The sequence below is a fragment of the Aulonocara stuartgranti genome, assembly GCF_965226115.1.
Source record: "Aulonocara stuartgranti genome assembly, chromosome: 3".
NCBI classification, from domain to species: Eukaryota; Metazoa; Chordata; class Actinopteri; order Cichliformes; family Cichlidae; genus Aulonocara; species Aulonocara stuartgranti.
The window spans coordinates 59,021,473-59,046,791 of NC_138941.1; the positions used below are offsets into that span (position 1 = coordinate 59,021,473).

General features: G+C 39.5%; 2 protein-coding genes across 3 annotated transcripts in view; one reads left to right on the plus strand and one right to left on the minus strand.

The window, feature by feature from the left end:
• The window catches only part of LOC309701829 (butyrophilin subfamily 3 member A2-like), a 329,790-nt gene that overhangs the window by 264,621 nt on the left and 39,850 nt on the right, over nucleotides 1-25,319 (minus strand). The gene's annotated exons all lie outside the window — the stretch shown is intronic.
• On the plus strand, nucleotides 22,113-23,858 carry LOC309701867 (low affinity immunoglobulin gamma Fc region receptor II-b-like). 2 transcript variants are annotated; one of them, XM_082526181.1, is made up of 4 exons: nucleotides 22,113-22,233; nucleotides 22,367-22,627; nucleotides 22,706-22,951; nucleotides 23,549-23,858. In XM_082526181.1, the coding sequence occupies exons 1-4, from the start codon at nucleotides 22,200-22,202 to the stop codon at nucleotides 23,689-23,691; spliced, it is 684 nt and encodes a 227-aa protein (XP_082382307.1). In that variant the 5' UTR covers nucleotides 22,113-22,199; the 3' UTR covers nucleotides 23,692-23,858. The 2 variants fall into 2 exon arrangements, with proteins under 2 accessions (XP_082382307.1, XP_082382308.1); XM_082526182.1 differs by lacking the exon at nucleotides 22,113-22,233 and having other exon boundaries at nucleotides 22,267-22,627.

The window sequence follows — 25,319 nt, forward strand, 5'->3', positions numbered from 1 at the left end:
GGCTATGCTTTGGACTGAGCTTTGGAGCTCTAGTTTTGCAAAATTAACTCTCCATACAATTGTTATGTGTTTTGATTTTATCGGTAACAGTCATATCTTTTTGCAGCCTGTTCTCTGTGTTCTGATTCGTCCAGGGCCAGGGGAAGCAAGTGGAGAAAAGAAACAGGTTGACCAATCAAAGCAAAGAGCCTTCTACACCATCACAGTTATATCATCTGTGCTTTATCTGTAGTTATCAGGGCAATTGCTGCAGTATGTTTTTAAAAATAAATAAATTTTTTAAAAAGAAAAACAAAACACAGGTAGCTTTCTTCACAATGTTCACTGCCATGCAAACAGGACCTGCTCAGCATAGTTGGTTTGTCCTCAGTTGTTCAGTTACAGAGGTTGTGACAGTGTCTGCTTGTAGTTTTGGTTCCTAAATGTAACTCAGCTGCAAGTGAAAAAGAATGAAAATAGTGATTAAAGCAAACTTAAAAGCCTACTACCTTGCACATGTAGGGTCCTGTTGTGTGGTTGTGTTTGTTGTGAGTGTGTCTGGCTGGCAGCTGGGACGCTGCAGCCAAGGTGCATTGTAACAGCAACCAAGTGAAATAAAAAGGAAATGTCAGCAAATGGAGATTTGTGGTCACGTCATGCCTCATTCCAGCCACAGGTAGACTTTAATTGTATTGTTTGCTTTTCAGATTGATGCACTTATCTGGTGGTTTTATTTCATATAGGGGTGTTAGGATGTGTTTTTTAGTGATTGTACATCTGCTTTTAGGTGATTGCTAAGATTTAATGGTGGGTTATTTAAAATTATGAGAATATTCAAGAAGTTGGTTGTATTTTGCATTTGCTATAAATAGTTTAGGATGTTGGTACATTCCATCATTCTGACATTCCTGCTCAGGTGGAGCAGATGCTGCAGATGGAAAGACTGTGGACTTGGCATGTGACTTTTCCACATTGGCAGCAGGTGGTCACAACTCTTCTGCTTTTGTCGGAGCAAAACTCGCATTGAGTCCTGCTTTTCGTTTTAGTGCCTGAAGAGGGGCCTGCAGCAGCAGTACCCTGCGCACTTCTCACCAAATCTGCTGTGAGTGATGAGTGGGGAAGGTAGCCTCTCTTCGCTATCTGTGGCTAGACTAACATCTCTCCCACCTCCTCAATGTACAGCCTCCTCTTGTGTGATTTGGCCTGCTGCCATGATGGGTCAATTTCGTTCCACAAGACGTAGCCATTGTAGAGGGAGACATCAAGGAGGTGGTGGAATAGGGCCAATGGCTACCGTGCTGTGTGCCTCCTGCATGAAGAGGTGGCGACAGCCTAACATAAAAAAAAAAAAAAAAAGACCAAATACATTAAACCTATGTATATTTTACACAAGAATAGATGAGCAAGAATTAAAAAATGTGTGCGTAACTGATGGGTAATGACACCTACCCTATCAAGGTTGTTGACACCTCCCTTACATTTGTTGTACTCAGTTATCATTTTTGGCTTTCTCTTGGCGTCATCGGTTATGGATGAAGTCTGGTGCTTTGTGCCCAGCAGGAGGCTGTTTGTTTTGTGTCGGGGGACGTAAGACACCAGGGTGTGCGTCTTTGTGAAGGCGAAGATGTGTCCCTGGAGCCCATCTGTCATCTTCAGGACCACCCTCATCCCCTGGTTTAGGGCCAATGGCTACCGTGCAAGTGTAGACTTGCACTTTCCAGGCGTATGACGTCTTGACATCACGTAGGGCCCAAACCTTCAGGCCATACTTAGCAGGCTTTTTTGGCATGTACTGCCTAAATCCGCACCTGCCTTTGAATGACACAAGTTGCTCGTCCACACACACGTCTCTATCTGGGCAGAACAGCATCTTGAGGCGGTGCACCCACATGTCCCAGACTTTGCGTATTGGAGCCAGTTTGTCACCACAACGTTGGGGTCGGGAAAGTTTATCATCAAAGTGCAACGCCCTGGTGATGTGAAGAAATCTTTTTACCGACATGGTGGCCCGGAAAACCAGCCGTCTGGTTTTCTCACTAAAGAGGTTGCGCAATGACTCGTTTCTTGAACTGTACACACCGGACAAGATCAGCAGTCCCACATAAGCCCTTATTTCATCCGTGTCCAAGTCTCTCCATTGTTTGATCCTGCGTCTTCCTTGTAGATTTGTCATTTGTCATCGATCCAATGTGCAGCACTATTTCATCTGTGAGAAACAGCGCAAAGCTGGGTCGCTAATTCGGGCAGTGGCATAATGTGTGGGTCCCAGGATAAGTTCCGTGGCTGCGGGGACATAATGGAACGTCCATCCCTAGTGAAAAAAGAATATATGTATGCGAGAGTGAAAGAATGAATTTTGGCTTGTACAGCCCCTCATATATATGTATGTATATACATATATATAGCTATACCACACACACTCATCTGCAAAGATGAGTAGAATCCTTGTTCACCACCCTCCTTGGTGGAGCGATACGTATCTGGAAAAACAAACCAACTGGATTTACCTTCCAAACGTTGATCAAGTATCCAGCTGTCTCTCGCACTGTGTCCCAACAAAGTAAAAATACAACTGGAGAATGGGATGCAAGGTAAGCAAATCCCAACAAGTCTGTAACTGTGAAAACCTTCACACTTAGGAAAAAAGTTCTTATTCCCTCCGGTACTCCATGCACTCAGTGCGTTGTTTTTCTGCCTTGCTGGCTATCTGCTCTGCTGCAGTTCTTCTTCTTGCCGCATAACGCAGTGCAGGACAACTTTAGCGCCATCACTGCCCTCTTTTGGATATAATTGGTACTGCTACTACTACATTAAACATTAAAACACTGGTTTGAACTGCAGTGGATAACCTTGAGAGGGTTTCATATGTATATGTTTCTAGGGAATTTAACGTTTGTAGAGAATACTCCTTCAGCTGTGTTGTCTGCAAACTCTGCAGGATGCACATCTCTTCATAAACTGTCTGCATCACTTCCTTTTTCATCAATATATTTGTGTTTTAGTGGGTGTATGACGAGTGCTGGACAACTGGCTGATCTTCTCCTCCAGAATATTAGTCCTGTGAAATTCGATGGTGACACAGACAACATCATATGATGCAGAACCCGTTGCTTCATCGCTTATAGATGTACCTAGAGTACTGACTGCTGTGTTTGTTAGAGGAAATGTAATGGATGTGATGACCAGACCATTTTCTCCAAACTGGAGGCATGGTTCATGTATTACAGTGTCATCAAAATGACAACCCAGAGACGCTACAAGGTAGAGTCCAATCATTAACCTCAGATGAGTCCAATACATCTTCATCAGCATTCCTAAAATCTGATGATGGGATCATGAAGCTTTCTCATCTCCTTGATGTGAGTCAGTCAGTTGTGTAGCATCGTTCACATGTGTTTTCCCTCTATCATAAACTTCACCATCATCTTCATCAGTGGAAAATCGCATATGTTCTTTTTTTTTTCTTAGAAGCAAATAACTCCTCATGATCTGGTTTCTTCTCATTTTCATTAATGTGCATCTTATCCATCAATTTTTTAGGCAAAGAGTTTTGTTCTTAATTATTTAGTTACTGGCGTTTAAAAGTTAAAGGCACTTAATAAATAAACTTTGCTTACTTGTGCCATTGTTTTCCAAGCCGAACCATCTGGCAGCTCTCTGATCAACATATGTTGGGATGTAACCAGACAGGGTCTTCACTGTGGCATCAAGCTGTAATAACAGAGATATTTATTACCGTACAGAAAAACAAATTACTGCTTTCACGTCACATGTTTTTACATATATTAATGGTACACCAGAATAAAAATGTATATGCTTTTCACATGTGTTTTGATAATTGTTTATGTCATTCTATGAAATCTGTTATTATTTTAGTGTCAGCCATCAGTCTTGAGAATTTATTCTTATCCTTGCTTTAAATTGAAGCCAAATATCAATATAAACACGGTTTAATTCATTTATTTTTAGATAAGCAAGGAAACGAAGAAGTTGTAAAACTGCTATGATTGCTAACTTAGCAATATGTCACATTTTTAGATGCTGCAACTTCGCATAAAGTGAGTTTTACAAATTTACCCATAGAGAGAGTAGTTCTGTGTTCTTGTAGCATTTACAAGAGACAGTCTTCAGGTACATCGTGATTCCCGAAGAAATCTTGGAAGTGGGCTATTCTGGTTTGTGTCCAAGTTGAAAGCAGCACATTGCAAGTTGCCACTGCCAGTTCTCAAGAGCGTGGGCTCTCCACACCTACCATGCATTTGGATTTCTGAACACAACACGTTTTATGTTCGTGCAATAAAAAAATAATAATCTAATTTTTTTTATGTTTGTACAGTATATTTCGTACATTCGTACAATATAATATTTATATTGTATTGTATTTATTGTATTTATTTATATTTATATTTATAGATATTATGTTGTTGAATGTGAAAAATATATTGTACAAAAATGAAAAGCATATTGTTAGAATGAAAAGATCTTCTCATTATAATGCAATATAGCTCCTTTTTTCTTTGGCCTGGTTGGCAGCTCTCCGCTTCCATAAAGAATGGAAATGAGATCCCATAAATCTTCTCTATGTACACACAGGTGGCATGACACTGCCTAATTTGAATAAACAGCTGCTTTTAATTACAGGCCCTTTGAACACTATCAGATCTAATGAAGTGAATGAAAACATAGACATTAAAAATCTCTAACACTACTTTTTCCACATTGTTGATAGTCCAAAGTACATGTTACTATATGTCACATTTAAAAACTGAATCTAAACCAGTTGCATCAATTAAACAAACTGCTTGTTAGTTTTGGTTTGGGTGAAAATAAAAATTCTATTTTCACTACATAAAGTCTCCACATAGTTAGAAAATGCAGATGTACCTACTACACTGCTCTGTGACCCAAATTAGAATAGAATAGAATAGAATTCAACTTTATTGTCATTGCACATGCACAGGTACAGGGCAACGAAATGCAGTTTGCATCCATCCAGAAGTGCTTTAGTGATATAGGTATATTACAATATATATTAGCAATAGTATAGATATGTAAGTATATTACAGAAATGAGTCTATTATGGTATGTTATAATGTACACGGTATGAAGTATGTTGTGAATATTCTATAACTATAAGTATGTACAGGCTGTAGTGAGTACAAGCTATGTACAGGCTATGAACAGGATATAAATATGAAAAACTATACAGAATATGAAATAAATAACTTTACAGAAATCTGAGATATACAGCTATACAGAAATGGGAACTATGCAAGTTGTAAACAGTTGTAGGATTAAAGATTATAGAATGTACAGAATGATTATTTACACAGAGCTATACAGTAGTGCAGTTAAGATAAGTGAGGGTGTAGATAGTTTCTACAGAGGCTATATAAAGTGCTAGTGGTTGTGAGTGGTGGTTCACTCCATGTTATTATTGTGTGTTTGAGGGTACAGTTGTCTATTGTGGGGGTTCAGTCCATGAGTTTAACGTGGGTCAGATGTCAGGAGGCAGAGTTCAGGAGTCTGACAGCTGTGGGGAAGAAGCTGTTCCTGTACCTGGTCGTCTTAGTCCGGAGGCTCCTGTAGCGCCTCCCAGAGGGCAGGAGGGTGAAGAGTCCATGTGATGGGTGACTGGGGTCTTTGATGATTTTCCCAGCCCTTTTCAGACACCGCTTCCTGTAGATGTCTTTTATGGCAGGAAGTGGTGCTCTGGCGATGCGCTGGGCAGTTTTCACGACCCTCTGCAACGCCTTCCGGTCCGAGGCAGAGCAGTTCCCGTACCAGACTGTTATACAGTTGGTCAGGATGCTCTCGATGGTGCAGCGATAGAAGTTCACCAGTATGTCTGAGGACAGGTGGTTCTTCCTCAGAGTCCTCAAGAAGAAGAGGCGCTGGTGAGCCTTCTTGACCAGCTTGGAGCAGTTGGTCGTCCAGGTGAGATCCTCGGAGATGTGGACTCCCAGGAACTTGAAGCTGCTCACACGCTCCACAGCCGTCCCTTTAATGTGGATGGGTGGATGTGGGTCAGCATTCCTCCTGTAGTCCACGATGAGCTCCTTGGTCTTCTCGGTGTTAAGCAGCAGGTTGTTTGTGTCGCACCACTCAGCCAGACGATCCACCTCCTCCCTGTAGGCGGCCTCATCGTTGTCACTGATGAGGCCAATCACCGTGGTGTCATCTGCAAACTTAATGATGGTGTTGGAACCATCAGCAGGTCTGCAGTCGTGGGTGAAGAGGGAGTAGAGGAAAGGGCTCATCACACAGCCTTGTGGTACACCGGTGTTCATTGTGATTGTAGATGAACAGCGGTTATCCAGCCGGACATGTTGGGGGCGGTTGGTCAGGAAGTCCAGTAACCATTTGCAGATGAGGGAACTGATGCCCAGGTCTGTCAGTTTCCTGATGAGTTGTGAGGGGTGGATTGTATTGAATGCTGAACTGAAGTCTATAAACAGCATTCTGAAGTACAAGTGCATTGTGAAGTACAATTTGCTGCTGTAATTTACATTAAGTGCCACCTAATGATTCATGCAAAAAGCTCACATAGTTCTACTGCTGTGTCAACTGTGAGCACCCTGAACACTAGCAGAAGCATCAGCGCACGTTTAGGGTAAATAGCAGTCAGTCAGTTTGGAGACGTGAACTAGAGGAAACAATTCAACCAAAAGGTGCTCTTTAATATCTTTTATTATAGTGATACCTTAATTTTTAAATGCCTTGCTTTTTCATACATATTTAAACTGTTGTATCTTTTTAAACTAATGTAACTGGCATAAAAGCAGATGAGTCTTGAAGATTTGGGGGGATTTTAGATGATTCCTTCTGACAGCAGCACAGACAAAGGTTGCTCTGTGTTAACTATAAATTACTTAGATTTTTTATAAATGTTGTCCACTGTACAGATGTTTTTGTACTGCTTTATGTGTGATCAGATCAGACATCTTCTTAATACTTGCTTGTTGATTAGGTAGATGTAAGAACTTTGACTGGGATTATATAATTATATTATATCATGGATGAGGGACACAATTTGTTTTGTATTGGAACATACACTGCCAGTCAAGTTTGGAGACACATTCTCATTTAATGGTTTTTCTTTATTTTACATTGTAGATCTTCACTGAAAGCATGAAAACTATGAATGAAAACATGAATTTATTTCATAATTTTTTTGTTAACTCAAAACACGTTTTATATTTTGTATTCTTAAAAATGACCACCCTTTTCTTTGCTTACTGCTTTGCACACTCTTGGGATTCTCTCAATGAGCTTCATGAGGTAGGCACCTTGTTTTCCAACAGCCTTGAAGGAGTTCCCAGAGATGCTGAGCACTTGTTGGGCTTTTTGCCTTCACTCTGCAGTTCATCTCACCCTAAATCATCTCAATTAGGTTTAGGTCAGGTGACTGTGGAGGTCAGGCCATCTGGTGCAGCACTCCATCACTATACTTATTGGACAAGTAGCCCTTACATACCTCCTCCTCCGTGCTTCATGGTGGGAACCACGCATGTGGAAACTCTGTTCACCTTTTCTGTATCAAACAAAGGCACAACGGGTGGAACCACAGATCTCAAATTTGGACTCATCAGACCAAAGCACAGATTTTCACTGGTCTAATGTCCGTTCCTTGTGTTTCTTGGCCCAAACAAATCTCTTCTGCTTTTCCTAAGTAGTGATTTCTTAGCAGGTAGGTGACCATACCCATATGGAAAAGATATATATAAATCGTATAAAGTTTTTATCTGTCTTGTGTGAAACTTGTATGAAAAGCATACAAGAGTGAAAACAGATATAAGATCCCTTGAAAAATTATATAAATAAAACTTGTATGTTTTGGATACTTACTAAAACAATATATGAAAGTAATGAGAAAGTGGCCACTTTCATGAGTAAATCATATAAGCCTTATATGATTCACTATATGAAGTAGGCCACATCTTATGCAAACCATTACAGGTGACTACCGTATTTCCTGGACTACAGAGCGCACCCAAATATTAGCCGCAGAAGCTAAAATCAGTGGAAAATCCTGTTTTGTACATACATTAGCTGCACCTGACTAAAAGCCGCAGGTGTTTCAATGTTGACTTATCATATGTAAGAGAATATGCACAAAGCGAATTGTCAGGAAAGAGATGGCTGTTTGGAGACACACCCCTTTTATTAATATTTTGAAAAACAAGTTATGGGTACATATTTGCATAACTTTTTAGGTATATGTACAAGTAGCGGTAATTACAAGTACAAAACATGTACTGTGCTTCATAAACGAGTAACAAATGTAGTACATAACAATAACCTACAGCACACCAGAAAAATAGATTCGGACTACCTTTTAGGCTCAGGTGCAGCTACATGGCTTTAACAAGAAGAAAAGTCAGTCATTCACCATCTTCCTCTTCTTCCTGCGCAATAAAACCACCAAAGTCCTCTTCTCCAATGTCGGAAACGAACAGGCTCAGGGTGGCTTCGTCATCCACTCTCCGCTTCTCTCCTCCGTTGTCACTTTCAAAACCAACCAAACAAATCCTCGTTGTCAGCGTCAGAGTCGATCACCCTCAGAAGGGCCGTGGCAGTGTCCTCCTCTCCATCATGCAGCTGGACTTGCTGCATGATGGAATCCGTTGGTGATCGTGGATGTTTTCACACTTTTCCACACTGTCAGAATCCAATGGTGGAGTTAGGCATAACTTGCTTTTTGCAAGTTTATCGCCACTCATCATTCACACCTCGAGCTGAACGCGTAGCGCTACTTTGAAGTTTGTTTTTCGCGCTACTTCGTACGGCACTACGTTGCCTGGCGGATGGACATGTGACCAACATACCACTCTTGAACCCCGATCCTTCCGCCAGGCAATGTAGTGCCGTACAACAGCGGAACAAACAAAACAAATCCGCTCATGGACAATAAATAGAAAAGCCGCACCTGACTAAAAGCCGCAGGGTTCAAAGCTTGTGTAAAAAGTAGCGGCTTATAGCCCGACAATTACGGTACATAATGAAGCTCATTGAGAGAAGGCCAAGGGTTTGCAGTGGTGTCAACAAAGCAAAGTGTGGCTACTTTGAGGAATCTAAAATATAAAACATTTGGTGATATGTCTCTATTTTCCTTTGCTACATAATTCCATATATCTTGCTTTATGTATTTGCTATACTAACTGGTCCATGACTGCCTTAAAGTACAGTTCCTTAATACGATGCATCATAACTGAACTTTCAATCCGTCCCCTTTCTGTCTCTCTAATCATTTTTTTTTCTTTTCAGACCTACAACAAACAGGAGATATGTCACTTAACTCCACCTCAAACAATTTTCTGGACTATTTTTGCTCCTACAAGTCACAAAAATTCATTCCGTTCTATGCAGTGAGATTCATCCTCATACTCACTATTTCTGTTCTTGTTTTTTATGTGGGTCATCAAAGATGGCGAAGGCAGCGCTCCTTTAAAACAGCAAGCCACTCTGACATCTTCACCTACCACGTGGCTGCCATGGAGCTAATCTGGGTCTTGGGGTGCTTCCTCATCTACTATGGCACATACACTAATCACTTAATGAGTGAGACTGTAGGATCACACGCGTCTCGTATTGCTTATTACGGAGAGATATTTTTCCACATCCTGACCTGTGTAGAGCGTTATCTTGCTGTTGTTCACCCCATCACCTACATGAGTTTAAGAAATGCCCGTGGGGTCAGGATCAGAAACAGCTGCATTGGCTGTGTTTGGGTGCTGAGCTTTGGACTGACATGTGTTAAAGTTTTATTACCTCCTAATTACCAAACTGCCCCACTGTTCTGCATTTTGGCTCCCTCCATAATAATCATATCTTTCTGCAGCCTCTCTGTACTCTGTGTTCTGATTCGCCCAGGGCCAGGGGAAGCGGCTAGGCAAAGGGAGACGTTGCACCAATCAAAGCTGAGAGTTTTCTACACCATCCTGGCTATAACCTGCACTGTGTGGCTATGGGTTGTTGGTTTTCTTGTATCAAATTCTCTCAAGCAGTCACTTCTGCTGAGCAGCACTGGCAAGTGTTCAATGTTGATGTATATGGTTTGGTTTAACTTGCCCAGCAGTTTGGTGTTACCTCTGTTATATCTGCATAGGGCAGGAAAACTCTCATGTTGTAGTTATACCAACAAGTAAAGACAACCACAGTCTTAGTGTGTGGTGTGTGTGGTGTAATGTGTTTATATCAGTGTGTTTTGGGCTGCTCTTTAAAGAAGGGAAACTTCCATCTTAATCTTTTTGGGAAGAAAAGCCATATTTCATCAGCTGCATACAAAAGAAAGTGATTATAAGGTACATACTGAGTTGATCATGTGTCGTTACAAAGTGTGGCATCACATAATTATGTTAAAACTTTGAAGAAGGTTCTGGGTTGATGGATCAGTTTGCCATATTGATTTAATTCTTTGTTTGAATGGGGAAAAATGCAAAACAAAATAAATGATGTCTTCCAAAGTCACATACAGAATAATGGCTGCTGTCTATGTAAATGACAGCACAAATCATCTTTACTGTTTGTACAGTGCTTGTTGGTGCTTTGTGTTTGCTTATATGATTTATTATATAACTTGCCGAGAAGTGAAATTAAGCTTTAACCACACACATTGATGTGATATTATCAAACTGTGTACTCGCATAAGGCCTGCCATGTAGAAATCATTCATAAGCCTGGAAACTTGCGGGCCTGAAATATGAAAGAACATTCTCTTCCCAATTAGTATATTGTTGAAAACACATGATTGTACCAAATTCCATAGATAGGGCTGTTTAAGGCAGGTTTTTACCAGCACATGTTCTAAGAAATTAATTATACATTATAGTGTAATATACTGTATATATATTTGTATTTTAAACAGTACTGCAGTGTAGAATACTTTTCTGAAAATAAGTAACCAGCTGAAATCATGAAAGACAGAGACTAAAAATAAAAAAATAATTTAATGCATCTTATTCGTCAATGCTTTTTCCAAAAGCTCATTTGCTAGTTCTGGGAACTGGTAGCTAATGTCTGCGTCCAAATGGCAGAATGAAACTCAAATCCATAGGGGAAGTTTCTAATTATGTAGTTATTGTTATTGAGGGTTGTAGGAAAGCATATTGTTAGAAAATGGGCCTGGCTATAGATTATTACCCATGCTAATGAAAGCTTTGCCTAATTCCAACTTTAAAGCAGATTGTGTTTAGCTCTGTACTGTATGTGATGAAGATTCTGTGGCCGGATTAGTTGTTTTTTGTATTTACAGTAAATATTGTAAATAGACTTCTGTTGACAGAGCTGGTAGATGTAAGGTGGTAGACAGTGGATCTCTTAAATTTGACATCTCTGAACCAATGTGTCATGAGTTTTGCCTTCCCATGCATCACACCTGCATCCCATTAAGTAATATCTGTAGGAAGGCTGCAAATTATTGAGATTTTCCATTGCACCTCACATGAGCCTATCTTAAACACTACTGAGAGTTGTCTGGTATCCATCTTTAGATTTTTTTTTTATGCTGTTACCAAATTAAAATAATCAAAAATATCTACTTCCCAAATGAGGTCTCTTATCACTGGAACTTTTTAACTGGCTTGTTTATCTCTGCTATTTATCCCCTTTTCCAAATTTACAGGCACCAATAGAGGCTCACAAAGTTGTCATATTATTTGACGGTTCTCACTGTATGACTTCAATTCAACCACTGCTCTGTTATTCACCACTCTACTGCCTCCACGTCACCACCCCCTATCGTCATTTAAGCCTCCATCACTGCAGGTAGCAGTAAACTTTAAAGCATTGATTGCCGGTCATCCACTGCAACATGTCCATCTGACGTAAGAGCCAGACCTTGGGCTCCATACAGAGTAAGTAAGTAAGTAAAACTTTATTTATATAGCACCTTTCAAGATAAAAATCACAAAGTGCTTCACAGAAGCTGAAACCTAAAAATAAAAATCAACTAAAAGCAAGTTTAAAAAGATGGGTTTTTAGCTGTTTTTTAAAAGTGACCACTGAGTCCACAGATCTCAGGCTCAAAGGGAGAGAGTTCCACAATCTGGGGGCCACAGTTCCAAAAGCTTTGTCGCCTTTTGTTTTCAGCCTCGTGTGCTGGACAGCAAGCAAGCCCTGGTCACATGACCTCAGGGACCTGCTGGGAATGTATGGATGCAAAAGTTCACTTATATATGTTGGTGCTTGTCCATGCAGGGCCCTGAAAGTCAAGGTCAAAACCTTAAACTGGATCCTGAATTTAACGGGGAGCCAGTGCAGCTGAATCAGCAGGGGTGTGACATGGGAAAACTTGGAGGACTTGGTCAGAAGCTTTGCAGCAGCATTCTGAACAACTTGCAGACGATCCAAAGAGGCTTTACATAAACAAGTAAACAAAGAATTACAGTAGTCCAGACGAGATAAAACAAATGCATGAATGACAATTTCTAATTCGGAGCGCGATACAATGGGACTCAGCTTAGCAATGTTTCTCAAATGATAAAAACAGGAGCGAACCAAAGATTTTACATGGGCATCCAAAGTCAGAGCTGAGTCAATACTAACACCAAGGCTCCTGATAGACGGTTTTGCAAATGTAGCAAGTGGACCCAAATTTTCCATAACACTAGGTACAAAAGTTTTAGGAGCACAAACAAGAACTTCAGTCTTCTCCTCATTTAGTTGAAGAAAGTTTCCAGCCATCCAACATCTAATGGAGTCTATGCACTTGTGCAAAATTTGTAGCTTGGAAACATCATGGGGCTTAAAGGAGATATATACCTGAATATCATCTGCATAACAGTGATACGAAATGTCCTTAAAAGTGCTCAATAAGTGTTGAAGAGGAAGTAAATACAGTAAGAACAATAAAGGCCCCAAAACTGAACCTTGTGGCACACCATAGGCAAGAGAAGTAGAAGAGGAACTGTACTTAGAGGTAGCCACAGAAAAGGATCGTTCATGCAAATAGGATTCAAACCAGTCCAAAGCAGCCCCTGATATACCCACCCAGTCTCTCAGCCTATCTAGCAGAATATGATGGTCCACAGTATCAAAGGCGGAGGTCAGGTCCAACATCAACAGAACGGAGCATTCTCCTGCATCACATCTCATTAAAATGTCGTTGGAGACTCTAAGAAGTGTAGTTTCAGTAGAGTGAGCTCTACGAAAGCCAGATTGGAATTTATCCAGAATGCTGTATTCATCTAGAACAGCTATAAGCTGCTTAGCCACAACCTTTTCTAAAATCTTAGAAATGAACGGTAATTTTGAAATCGGTCTGTAGCTACTGAGAAGAGAAGCATCAAGCTTAGGTTTTTTTAACAGTGGGTGAATAACAGCATTCTTACAATACACAGGGACCTGACCAGAAACCAGTGAGGTATTAATAATTGTGAGCACACAGGGACCAATAGACTGAAAGACATTTTTAAACAAAGATCCAGGTAAAATATCAAGAGAGCAGGAGGATGCTTTCATTGAATTAACCAACTTGACCAGCTCAGGTAAGGACACAGGTAAAAATCTTTCTAAAATTACAGGCCTAGCTTGAGTTGGAGCAGACAAGAGAGACACAGAAGGAGAGATACTGTTCCTCACGTTACTGACTTTTTCAACGAAGAAAGAAAGAAATTTTTCACAATCTTCATTTGATGAAATTGGGACAGCAGGTGGAGCAGGAGCAACAATATCACTAATGGTGTCGAATAGTACCTTAGGGTTACTTCTGCTCTTAGACACTAAGTCTGAGAAATAGGCCGCCCTCACATCTCGAACTGAAGTGTTAAAAGAGACTAAAAGGTCCTTTAGATAAAGGAGATGGACATGCAAACGCGTTTTCCTCCATAAACGCTCAACCTTACAGCAGCAACGCTTTAAGAAGCGAATGCTGTCATTTAACCAGGGAGACGACTTTGAAACCGGAGCTAGTCTAACTTTGACAGGACAAACATTGTCTAAAATACAAAGACAATGATTATTAAAAAGCTTTGTTAAAAAATGAACATCATTATAGGGAGATAAAACTAAATTAAAAGCATCAGAAAATTTAACAGCACTAGAGGAAGTTAAGATGCGAGAGCTAACCACGTGTCGAATAGGAGAGAAGGACAAATGAAAAGACAAATTAAAAAGAATACAATGATGATCCGAAATAAAAATGTCCTCAGTACAAATAAAATCAATGTTTAAACCTAAAGTAAAAACAAGGTCCAGTGTGTGTCCTTTGGTGTGTGTGGGACCAGACACATGCTGAGTAAAATGAAAAGAATCCATGACGCTAAGGAAACCTCTGGCAAAGAGGTCAGAGTCATCATCAACGTGTATATTAAAATCCCCGACTATAACCAGTCTGGACAGCTTCAAAGTCGAGGATAAAAAGTCACTGAACTCCTTTAAAAACATAGTGTTTAGGCCAGGAGGACGATACACTACAGCGCAGTAAAATGGATCTTTATTTCCAATTCTAACCAGCTGTAGTTCAAAGGATGAAAAATGTCCGACCAACACTGCGCGACAGTAAAACCGGCTTCCAAACACCGCAGCGACACCTCCTCCTCGACCCGACGTCCGAGGCTGGCTGATGAAGGAGTACCCACTCGGACAGAGTTCAATGAAGGATGAAAAGTCACCATCGCGCTGCCAGGTTTCGGTTAGAAATAAGAAGTCCAGTTTCTTGGAAAGAATAAAATCGTTCAGCAGGAACGTTTTATTAGTCATTGATCGAGCGTTGAAAAGCGCCACTCTCAGCGAAGTAGAAGACATATTATTAACAGAAGCGGCCCGATTTAGGGGACGAAGAAACAGAGAGTTTGATCCGCGACGTTCATAAATTCCACTCACCGCGGGGATGGAAGGCCAAACAACAGGAGAGTCTGGATGAACACTCCTGAGGTAGCGCCGTCTCATAGATCCAGGCACAGTTAGTCCCCGCTTCCAGAACAGTCTGAGTTTTACCTGGACACCTGCTCTTTTTCCTCTCCTTCTCCGTGACTTGCGCGGACACAGAAAGGCGCCACTGATGACACCTAACGAAGATCCAGACACCGGTGTCGGCAGCGGAGGATGGAAAATACCGCAGGAGGATAAGGCATCTTGACTTATAGAGGATCGGATGGATAATAGCGTCAGGCGATCATAGACAAGGGCAGCCAACACATTAGTGACAAAAAGCGAAAGCAAAAAGGCCGAAAAAAACAGCACAGAGAAACCACGGCCGGCAGCGGCAAAGCCAAACACAGGCGCCATCATACCGGAAGTGGGTCTGATGATGCTTTGATTTTAGACAGGAAGGAGTCACTGCCTTAAATGCCTACAAATGTTTCATCAGGGAGAGTGTATGTAATTGATGTCATTTTCAAACATGTTTATTTTTTATATATGAAAGCCCTACACATCAGTGTTTTACCTGTATTCTGCTGTTGCCCCAGTGAGTTACAATGATGTCCACTGGACATTAATGGGAGACTAGAGAAATAATGAGAAAGATTTATTATTGAAAATCCTCTCAAAGCATCCTTCAGCTTAACATTTAACATTAACATAAAATTACTTACACTAAAAGTATCATTTAACTCTAAGCTGAGTAAACATGAAAAAATGCACTACTGTATGTTGTGTACCTTGACAGGTAAACAATTAATACTTATTTTGAATTTACTTCAATGATTTTAAACACTTTCACTTCACAAGTATTTTGGAGAAAGGCAAAACTGAATGTGAATAGTTTTTACCCTCAGTGAAAAAGTTTGATGGACTATTGCTGTCACCAGGCAGGACTGGCAGAGAGCATGGACACTCAAGTTTATGAACATTATTGAAAATGAGCCGGTGTAGGATTTTCAAATTGATATTATAGGCACATCTACTAAAACAATTGTACAAGTTCAAATCTCAGTGACCTCTGACCTTGAGGTCGAGGTCACTGTGATTTGAATTTGTCCAAATCTTAGTGACCTAGACAGATGTCACCTAGGCTTTTCTATTGATACCATAAGTGTATTTTTTTTTAATATTTCAGACAAATTTGGCTTCAAGGTCAAAGTCAGCGGACATGTTTCCTGAAAATCTTGTGAGCTAAATAACATGAGAAAGAAGCGATGTAGGCTTTTCAAATCCTTACCATAGGTACTAGGAGAGTGAAGGTTAGCACTGGGCACCGCCGATATGTTCAATGTCTGTCAGCAGGATTAAGACTTGGAAAAACATTAAAAGGAAAAAAAAACACAATTAAATTTTTTATGGGTTACAGGTTGAGTCATGAAGTGATTTAAAAATTCCATTCAGTTCTTACATCACCTTTCAGACAGAAAGTTAACTGTTTCACTGCACCACAACAATTGTTTGTACAAATAGGGGGAAACTGAAATTAATTTGAAATTAATTTAGTGAATTTACACAATTTCCCTTTTTCTATCAGACAAATGAAAAAATGTGAATAAGGGACTTTAACTATGGCCATTAATGTCAAGCACTATTTTGTAATCATTATCGTTTTAACCACATCACAAAAACTATGGAATCAGAACGATGCCACCTTGAAACGAAACCGAAAAAAAATATTGTAACTGAAAAAAAATATTGTAACTGAAATAGATGTACTGAAAAATCTTGTATTGAACAGTGGGTTCAGTTCCACCCACTGTTATCATCTTCAATGCCCTGTACCAACACAGAGCAGAGCAGCTATCTGAACGCTACCCCAACAGAGGTCGATTATCTTGTTAATAATTTCACCTCCTCACTACGTACGACTCTGGATACTGTAGCTCCTGTGAAAACTAAGGCCTTAAATCAGAAGTACCTGACTCCGTGGTATAATTCTCAAACACGTACCCTAAAGCAGATGACTCGTAAGCTGGAGAGGAAATGGCGTGTCACAAATTTAGAGGATCATCATTTAGCCTGGAGAAATAGTTTGCTGCTTTATAAGAAAGCCCTCCGCAAAGCCAGAACATCTTACTATTCATCACTGATTGAAGAAAATAAGAACAACCCCAGGTTTCTCTTCAGCACTGTAGCCAGGCTGACAAAAAGTCAGAGCTCTGTTGAGCCAACAATCCCTTTAACGTTAACTAGTAATGACTTCATGAACTTCTTCACAAATAAAATTTTTATCATTAGAGAAAAAATTACCAATAATCATCCCACAGATGTAATATTATCTACAGCTACTCTTAGTACCATTGATGTTAAGTTAGACTCTTTTTCTCCAATTGATCTTTCTGAGTTAACTTCAATAATTACTTCCTCCAAACCCCATTCCTACAAAACTGCTCAAAGAAGTCCTGCCATTAATTAATTCTTCGATCTTAAATATGATCAACCTATCTCTAATGATCGGCTATGTACCACAGGCCTTCAAGCTGGCTGTAGTTAAACCCTTACTCAAAAAGCATCTCTAGACCCAGCAGTCTTAGCTAATTATAGGCCAATCTCCAACCTTCCTTTCATATCAAAAATCCTTGAAAGAGTAGTTGTCAAACAAATCTCTAAAATTAGAAATATCCTGTTTCAGAGTGACGATGAAAAACTAGTTCATGCATTTATTACTTCCAGGCTGGACTACTGTAATTCATTATTATCAGGATGTCCAAAAACTCGCTGAAAAGCCTTCAGCTAATCCAAAATGCTGCAGCAAGAGTCCTGACAGGGACTAGAAAGAGAGAGCATATTTCTCCTGTATTGGCTTCCCTTCATCGGCTCCCTGTTAAATCCAGAATTGACTCCAAAATCAGGTAAATAATCAGACCCCATCTTATCTTAATGACCTTGTAGTACCATATCACCCTATTAGAGCACCTCTCTCTCTCTCTGCAGGCCTACTTGTTGTTCCTAGAGTATTTAAAAGTAGAATGGGAGGGAGAGCCTTCAGTTTTCAGGCCCCTCTTCTGTGGAACCAGCTTCCAGTTTGGATTTAGGAGACAGACACTATCTCTACTTTTAAGATTAGGCTTAAAACTTTCCTTTTTGCTAAAGCATATAGTTAGGGCTGGACCAGGTGACCCTGAATCCTCCCTTAGTTACATTGAAATAGGTGTAGGCTGCTGGGAGATTTCCCTGATGCACTGAGTGTTTCTTCTTCAATCACCTTTCTCACTCAGTATGTGTTAATAGATCTCTCTGCATTGAATCAAACTTCTTATTAATCTCTCTTCCACAGCATGTCTTTTGTCTTTTTCTGCATGTGTGTTGCCGTGGTTCTGCACATTGAGAAAAAAAAAGTACAATAAAACTATCTGTCATGTACAGTGGTGAATTCAAGTAAGATATCTGTTTGGTTTCTAAACCATCTCTCAGTATTTCTATTGCTATTGTTGGTTAGGCCTTTTTTAAAGACTGACAAACTATCTGCAGCATAATCAAAATCTCTATAAAGCTCTGTGAAAAGAGGCTGTATGTTTGTTTGAACACTGAAAGACCACCGAGATCATACACTTTGCTATAAGGAAGAATAAATCGATTATTAAAACATATTTATTACATGACTTATAGTCAATATCTGATGTAGTTTACATTGAAATTATTTTATTAAATTATATTATTATGTTGCATTATTGAATATTGAATATATAGTTCAGTCTCTTAATGCAGCAGTCCCAAACCTTTTTTGCGCCACGGACCGGTTTGTGCCCGACAACATTTTCACGAACCGGCCTTTAAGGTGTCGTGGATAAATACAACAAAATAAAACTAGTACTGAAAAAAATAAGATTTATTCATAACACACATGAAAAGATCCAGGAAAACCGAGTTAACGAAAAAACGATAACAAAAAACCCTGAAAACCATACATTTCACACCCGAGTCTCACTCTCGCGGCCCGGTACCAAATGACTCACGGACCCGTACCGGTCCGTGGCCCGGGGGTTGGGGACCGGTGTCTTAATGCACTTCCAAAAATGTACAATAAAGAGTCAGACAACAACACAACCTATTAAAACAAACCTACAGTCAGCATGTGGCTGTAAAAATATCAGTTAAGAGGATTAAGACTGTATGTTAAAATTATAATTTTTCTTGAGTATACACTAATTCACCTTGACAACATAATCAGTTATAGTATAGTACACCATGAGAAAGGGGAAGTATGAACGCCAGAAATAAACAGAAACACCCAAAAGCACATGAACGTCTTCTGGAACCCAATTTAAAAAAAAAAAATACAAAAATTCTCTCACATGACGCAGGCTTATTGAAATTGTTCTTTCACGCCAATTTCTTTGTGTGCAGTTCACACACACATTCACACACACATTCACACATTGCATCATAACAATCATCATAGATTCAGTCTGATTATAATTGCTGTGTTCACTCTCTTGGTCTGTGTAATAACACAAACCATGTTTGCTGCAAATGAATTTAAACAGCAGTCTCACACAGTCTCCCCAGTTTCTCTATCAGGCAGATGAAAAATTGTAAATAAATGAATTTGATGACCTAATAAAATTCAAGCTGTATTTTATAACATTATTCATTTAATCATGTGACAAAAATTATGAGTAAATCCATAATTTAATGGTTTTAATGGCAGTATTACACTCATGTACTCAACATCAACAAACATGTATTGTTTTTTGGGCTGATGAAAATAAATGCTGCAATGTTCATGAGTCACTGCAGGTGCCAGAGTTGGACTGAAATGAACAGATGCTACCATCAATGCAAAGGGACTGACTGGGACAATAAATGTTTACAATACAGTGACTGTTCAATTTATACAGTACATGAAGATTAGATATTAACAGCGTGATTGGATACTACAAGAGATGATCACTGGGTCACTGGTGAGAGACTTAACAGAAGACAAACAATGATTTACACTGGCTCATTTCTGGAGTTACCCTCTAGTGGACACCAGAGAAACTGCAGTCTGTGGCAGTCTGTCATATTGTTGTGGAAGTTTTAAATAAATGGCAAACCCTCAATGATCTCCTCCATACCTGCTTCATACCCTGGAGGACGGGGCTGTGGCTCCCCACACTCCCTAGCAGATCGTTACATGGAGAAACCTTTGGAATACAAGCATGCTGATCCACACAGGTGTACACACGGGTATTCACAGATGCGGACTACAGCTTTCTTGGCTGCTGCCTCAAAGCACATTGTGCGCTGTCTATCTTGCGTGATGCACAATATCGTTTATTATTTAGTATCTACTGTTATCTACTGCTAGCTAGTTTATTGTGATGGTGCCGTTTTTTTTTATTATGTTGCTCTTTGTTGTTTGCTTTCTCTTCTGTTTTTTTTCTCCAGGTGTTTTGTTTTTTTTGTTGTTTTTTTTTTTCTTTCTTCCCCCCCTTCTCACCATCTCTTCTCCCCTTTGGTTTTCTTTCTCTCCCTCTCTTTCTTTCATTCTTTCTCCCTGTCCTATCCCACAGTCATGTCTGTCCCGTTTGTAGCAACTGAAAATAAAATAAATTCATAATTATAATAAAGGTCAATCAAATGGACCAATATGGCAAGGCCATGATGATCCACTTGGTAAAATAAATCCGCTTGGCATCTTTCTTGGCCTCAAGACAACAATTCTGATGGCTATAGATCCAAACGGGACACAAAAAAAAAAACAAAAAAACCCTCAATGAACCTTTTTTGAAGTGGCTTAATCCCATTCAGAGAGAGCAGCTGAGTCAGATGCCCATGCCACTTTCTGTGAAGATGGCCGCTGTTTGCTCATGTCTTATATACGAGCTGACAAAACACAGAGACAAGACAATATTTTACAGCAAATCACGTGGGTCTATACCTTCAGCTCATCCTAGAAACCTTCCCCACGTAGTGTTGTCACACTTTGTTAGTAAGGTGCAGTACCAGCAAAGGGCAATATTTTATTTCAAGCCAACATGAAAACAAACCTTTAAAGAGACACTGAGAACACATTTACATCTAGGTTAATCGTTTCTGTAGCTTGCACCTCGCAGTGAATCCTTTACATTTATCTTCATGTAGTCTTCTCTTTATTGTCCACTTGGATATCAATACACCTCCTGGAGAGTGTTGTTCACTTGGTTCGCCCTTGAAAAGAGGTTTCTCTCCACCATGGAAATTATTCTGTGATTAGACCTACTGTGAGGACTTTTTCTCTTATTAAGTTCACCAGTGCTTACTTCCTCAGGATGTACCTAACTGTAGATTTTGCCACTCCTGATACTGTAGCATTTTTCGGATGGATTTTTTTCTGTTTCACAGCTTAAGGATGACTTATTTCACCTGCATGGAGAGCTCCGCATATTTTCGGTTCACAGCCAAATCTTCCAAATGCAAGGACTACACCTCAAATCAACTCCAGGCCTTTCATCAGCTTAAAAGAAAATGACGTAATGAAGGAACTGTTCACACCTGCCCATGAAATAGCCTTTGAGTAAGCAGGTCGATTACTTTTGATCCCATTAAAAAGAGGGTGGCACATGTTAAGGAGCTGAAACTGCTAAACCCTTCATCCAGTTTGATTGGGGATATCATATTCAAATGAAAGCTGAGAGTCTACACATTGTGTCTATTATATAACTATGACTGGAATATGTTTAAGTGAACAGGTTAAAAAACAAAAAAACAACTTGTGTCCGTGTCAAAACATATATCCACCTAAGTGTATATCGTCAGGGTTTCATAATAAAAATCATTGTTTGAAATAAAAGTCCAGAATGTATTCTGCTATAAAGTTCTGGTTTACATTTGTATCTCTGTTTGATGTACTCACAGTCTCATACTTGCAAATCTTAGCTTCAGTTTAAAACAGGTTAATTCACTGATAAGTGCAAGCACCTTCATCATATACAATGAACCCATTAGCAGTGCATTTTTTTTCCAGTGTTCAGACAGTAGTGTCACTCTGGGTTTTGTGAAGCTTTAGCTTTTTTTTTCCCTGCAGTGAGTGTGAACTGAAACACTGAGGCGTGACAACAACAGCAGCGTCTCTGCTTCTTTGAAAGCTATTTTTAAATGCTAAATATTGTTTCAGCAGCAGAAATGAGCCACACAGGAACAGACTGTTGTTCACAATCTGCAAGACATTATGGAGGTCAGAGCCCTCTACATCAAACTCAGTGAGTACTTTTTTCATTCCCGCATTAAAACTAAAATATAAGGAATCTGTTTAAGAAAGTAGCATTGTTAAACTACTGTGTTGTTTAAAAGTTTCATGTTGAGGAACCATAACAAACTGCCAAACAGCAAATACATTTATCAGTAGGTTTACAAGTTTAGCCCTTTTTGTCTTTTCAGTAATAAGTGTGATGATCCCATTTTGTGCACATGATCAGAGAGTTGGTAAGTACTGGCTAGTTAAACTGACATTAACATTTATCAGTTACATCAGTTTGAGATATTTTATTTTACCCTGTGCTCCCACATTTCAGTTATTGAAAAATATAACTAATGTGAATCTTTTATTTTGTCTCAGGTGCAGTTTTTCTTCGTGTTGTTCCAAACAGATCACAGTTCTTTGAATATGAGTCAGTAACGTTTTACTGTGAGGGCGTCTCTCATTATAATGGTGTACATAAATTGAGAGGGAATATGAAATCATGCAGCTACACTAATGAGAAAACAGCAACAGCATCGTCCTGCTCTATGAAAAATGTTTATACAGAAGACAGTGGAGAGTTCATATGTGAGACTGGAGGAGGGGAGAAAAGCAACATTATCAACATCACTGTTACTGGTAAGTTTCCATTTAGTAAGCATTACGTTGTCATAATCAAAGACATCATTGAATAGATTTATACATGTTGGTTTTCAGCTGGTCCTGTGATCCTGGAGAGTCCTGCTGTTCCTGTGATGGAGGGAGAAGCTGTGACTCTGAGCTGCAGGAACAAGACAACTTCCTCCAACTTCACAGCTGATTTCTACAAAGATGGAAACCTCATCAGGAAGAGCTCCACAGGATACATGACCATCGGCAGAGTTTTATATTCTCATGAAGGACTTTACAAATGCAGCATTTCAGGAGCTGGAGAGTCACCAGTGAGCTGGCTGAATGTCACAGGTGAGACACTGAGGAAATCAACACTTTCCCCCCTTTTTTAATGCCAGGAGTATTAAAGCTGCATCACTAAACACACTCTTTCATTGCAAAATAATTCACTATATTTTTCTCATTCACACAATTTTCTCTTCACATCAGACGCCAAAAACCACCAAAAACACCCCAATTCTGTCATGGATAGTAAACATCAAACAGGCTAACAACATGATTACATCCCCCTCTGACTTGTGGATTCAGTTATGAAAATATATAAAATAACCAGAGTTAATATCATAAAGAGAAGGAAAAGCTAAAAAAATAAAATAAAAATGAGCAGCAACAGGATTGTCCTGTTGAAAAAGCTAAAAGAAAAGCTAAAAAAAAAAAGAAAGATCTAGAAACAACATTTTTATTCAAGTCCATAAACATATTTCTTTAGTTGGCCAATTGTTGGGCATTTTAACAGTTTGACAGTCTGTGGGGGCAATAGAGGAACTGCAGGTTCTGGCAATTGTTGAGGCCTTTGTCTGTATGAAATGTAGATATTAATGAATTAAGTAATTAACCAAGGTGAACACATCTAATTAATTTTTATCATCTATGCTGGCAATCACACAGAAACTGAGACAGACCCCTCCTCAGAGCCTGGATGTCATATTTACCTCATCGTACGGACCGTGTTCACCATCACGATGGTGGCTCTTCTACTGCTGCTCGTGGGACTTCTTCACTGTGGGAAAATCAGAGCAACTAATTGTTAACCCAGATGTAAATGTAACTGTCATGATACTGGAAACTGTGCAACATGTCTGTGAAGGTTCTCAGTCATCCAGGTCATCGTAGTCAAAGGAGCTTGCAAAGAAAAGCATCTGGACTTCTTTAAGTTACTTGAAGACGTTTCACCTCTCATCCGAGAAGCTTCTTCAGTTCTAAGGTCAAATGGCAGAGAGTCCCAGATTTAAACCTAGTGGGAGTGACCCCCCACAGAGGGACAAAAGGACCCCCTGATGATCCTCTAATCGCCTGAGCCAAGGTGTGAAACTGGGTGTGGGACCCACAGCATATGTGTAGCACAAATAAACAATAGTTTTAAAAAATAGTCATTTTGGAAAAATGCCTGTAAAATCCCACCATAATGCTGATAAACATCTCTGAAGTACCCACAACACTGCTTCTATAAAAGACTGTGACGTATTTGAAGGAAAAAAATATTGTAAATATCTGCAAACACCTGCAAATTCCACCACTTTCTATTGCATGTGTGGTTGTAGGTGACCTGCAACTTAATTGTATTGAAATATTTCTTTCAAACATCAAGTGTATTTTTTTATTATAATCTATTTCTTACATATTTCCTGTTGTGGTGAGCATGATATGTGTTGTAAATATTATTATTAAATAATCACAGACTGCAAAGCTATTCATCTCTTAAATTTCCTGTTATTTGTCTCCTGTAAAAAATCACTATCCATAGGACAGTAAACGTTTGAAAAGAAGTAAACATGTTTAAAATTGTTCACTGCAAGTAAACATTTAAGACTGCTCCGTGCTCTGAAGTATTGTTTTGCATTTGTACCTCTGTTTCATGAACTCACATCACCACAAAAAGTTGTTAATCTTGTCTTCAGTTTAAAATGAGTGTATTGACTGGTAACCACAAAGAGCTTCATTGCAGGTGTGTAGCTATATTCAGTTTTTTTTCTTTAGCTTTATTGTTCCTGTTGCATATCCTCCCTCTTCAGCATGTATTGAGCCCTTTTAAGGACATTTCTTATCACTGCTATGCAGATGATATTCAGTTATATATCTCCTTTAAGCCTCAAGATGTTTCCAAACTACAGATGTTCCATATATGGACTCCATTAGAGGTTGGATGACTTTCTTGAAGTCCTTGTTTGTGCTCCTAACTTTTTTTTTCTTTTTCTTTTTTACCTAGGGCTATGGAAAAACCAGTTGCTACATTTGCCAAATCTTTGTTAAGGTTCACATAATTGAGGAGGGAGAGTACAAACAACCAGGTCCAGAAGATCTTGGTCAAACAATTGATTTTAATGAATACACGCGTGGGAAGACCATTCTGTATGCAGACAGGAATTAATCTTCGACTTAATCAAAGCATACACAGATTTTTATAGCATCAGGGTTTGAATTAACGACGCCCCTTCATACGTCACAGACAGAATATATACATACGTCAAATCAAAACCACAATGACTTTTAACACAGTTTAAAAGAACGTTGTCTTCGTCTCGTCTGGAACACGAGCCCCACATCCTGCCAGACGCTGTTCCTCTTTCCAGAGACAAACATGACCAACTTCTCTCCTATAAATGAGTCTAACTAATGTGTGTGTGTGTGTGTGTGTGTGTGTGTATGTGTTGACCCTACA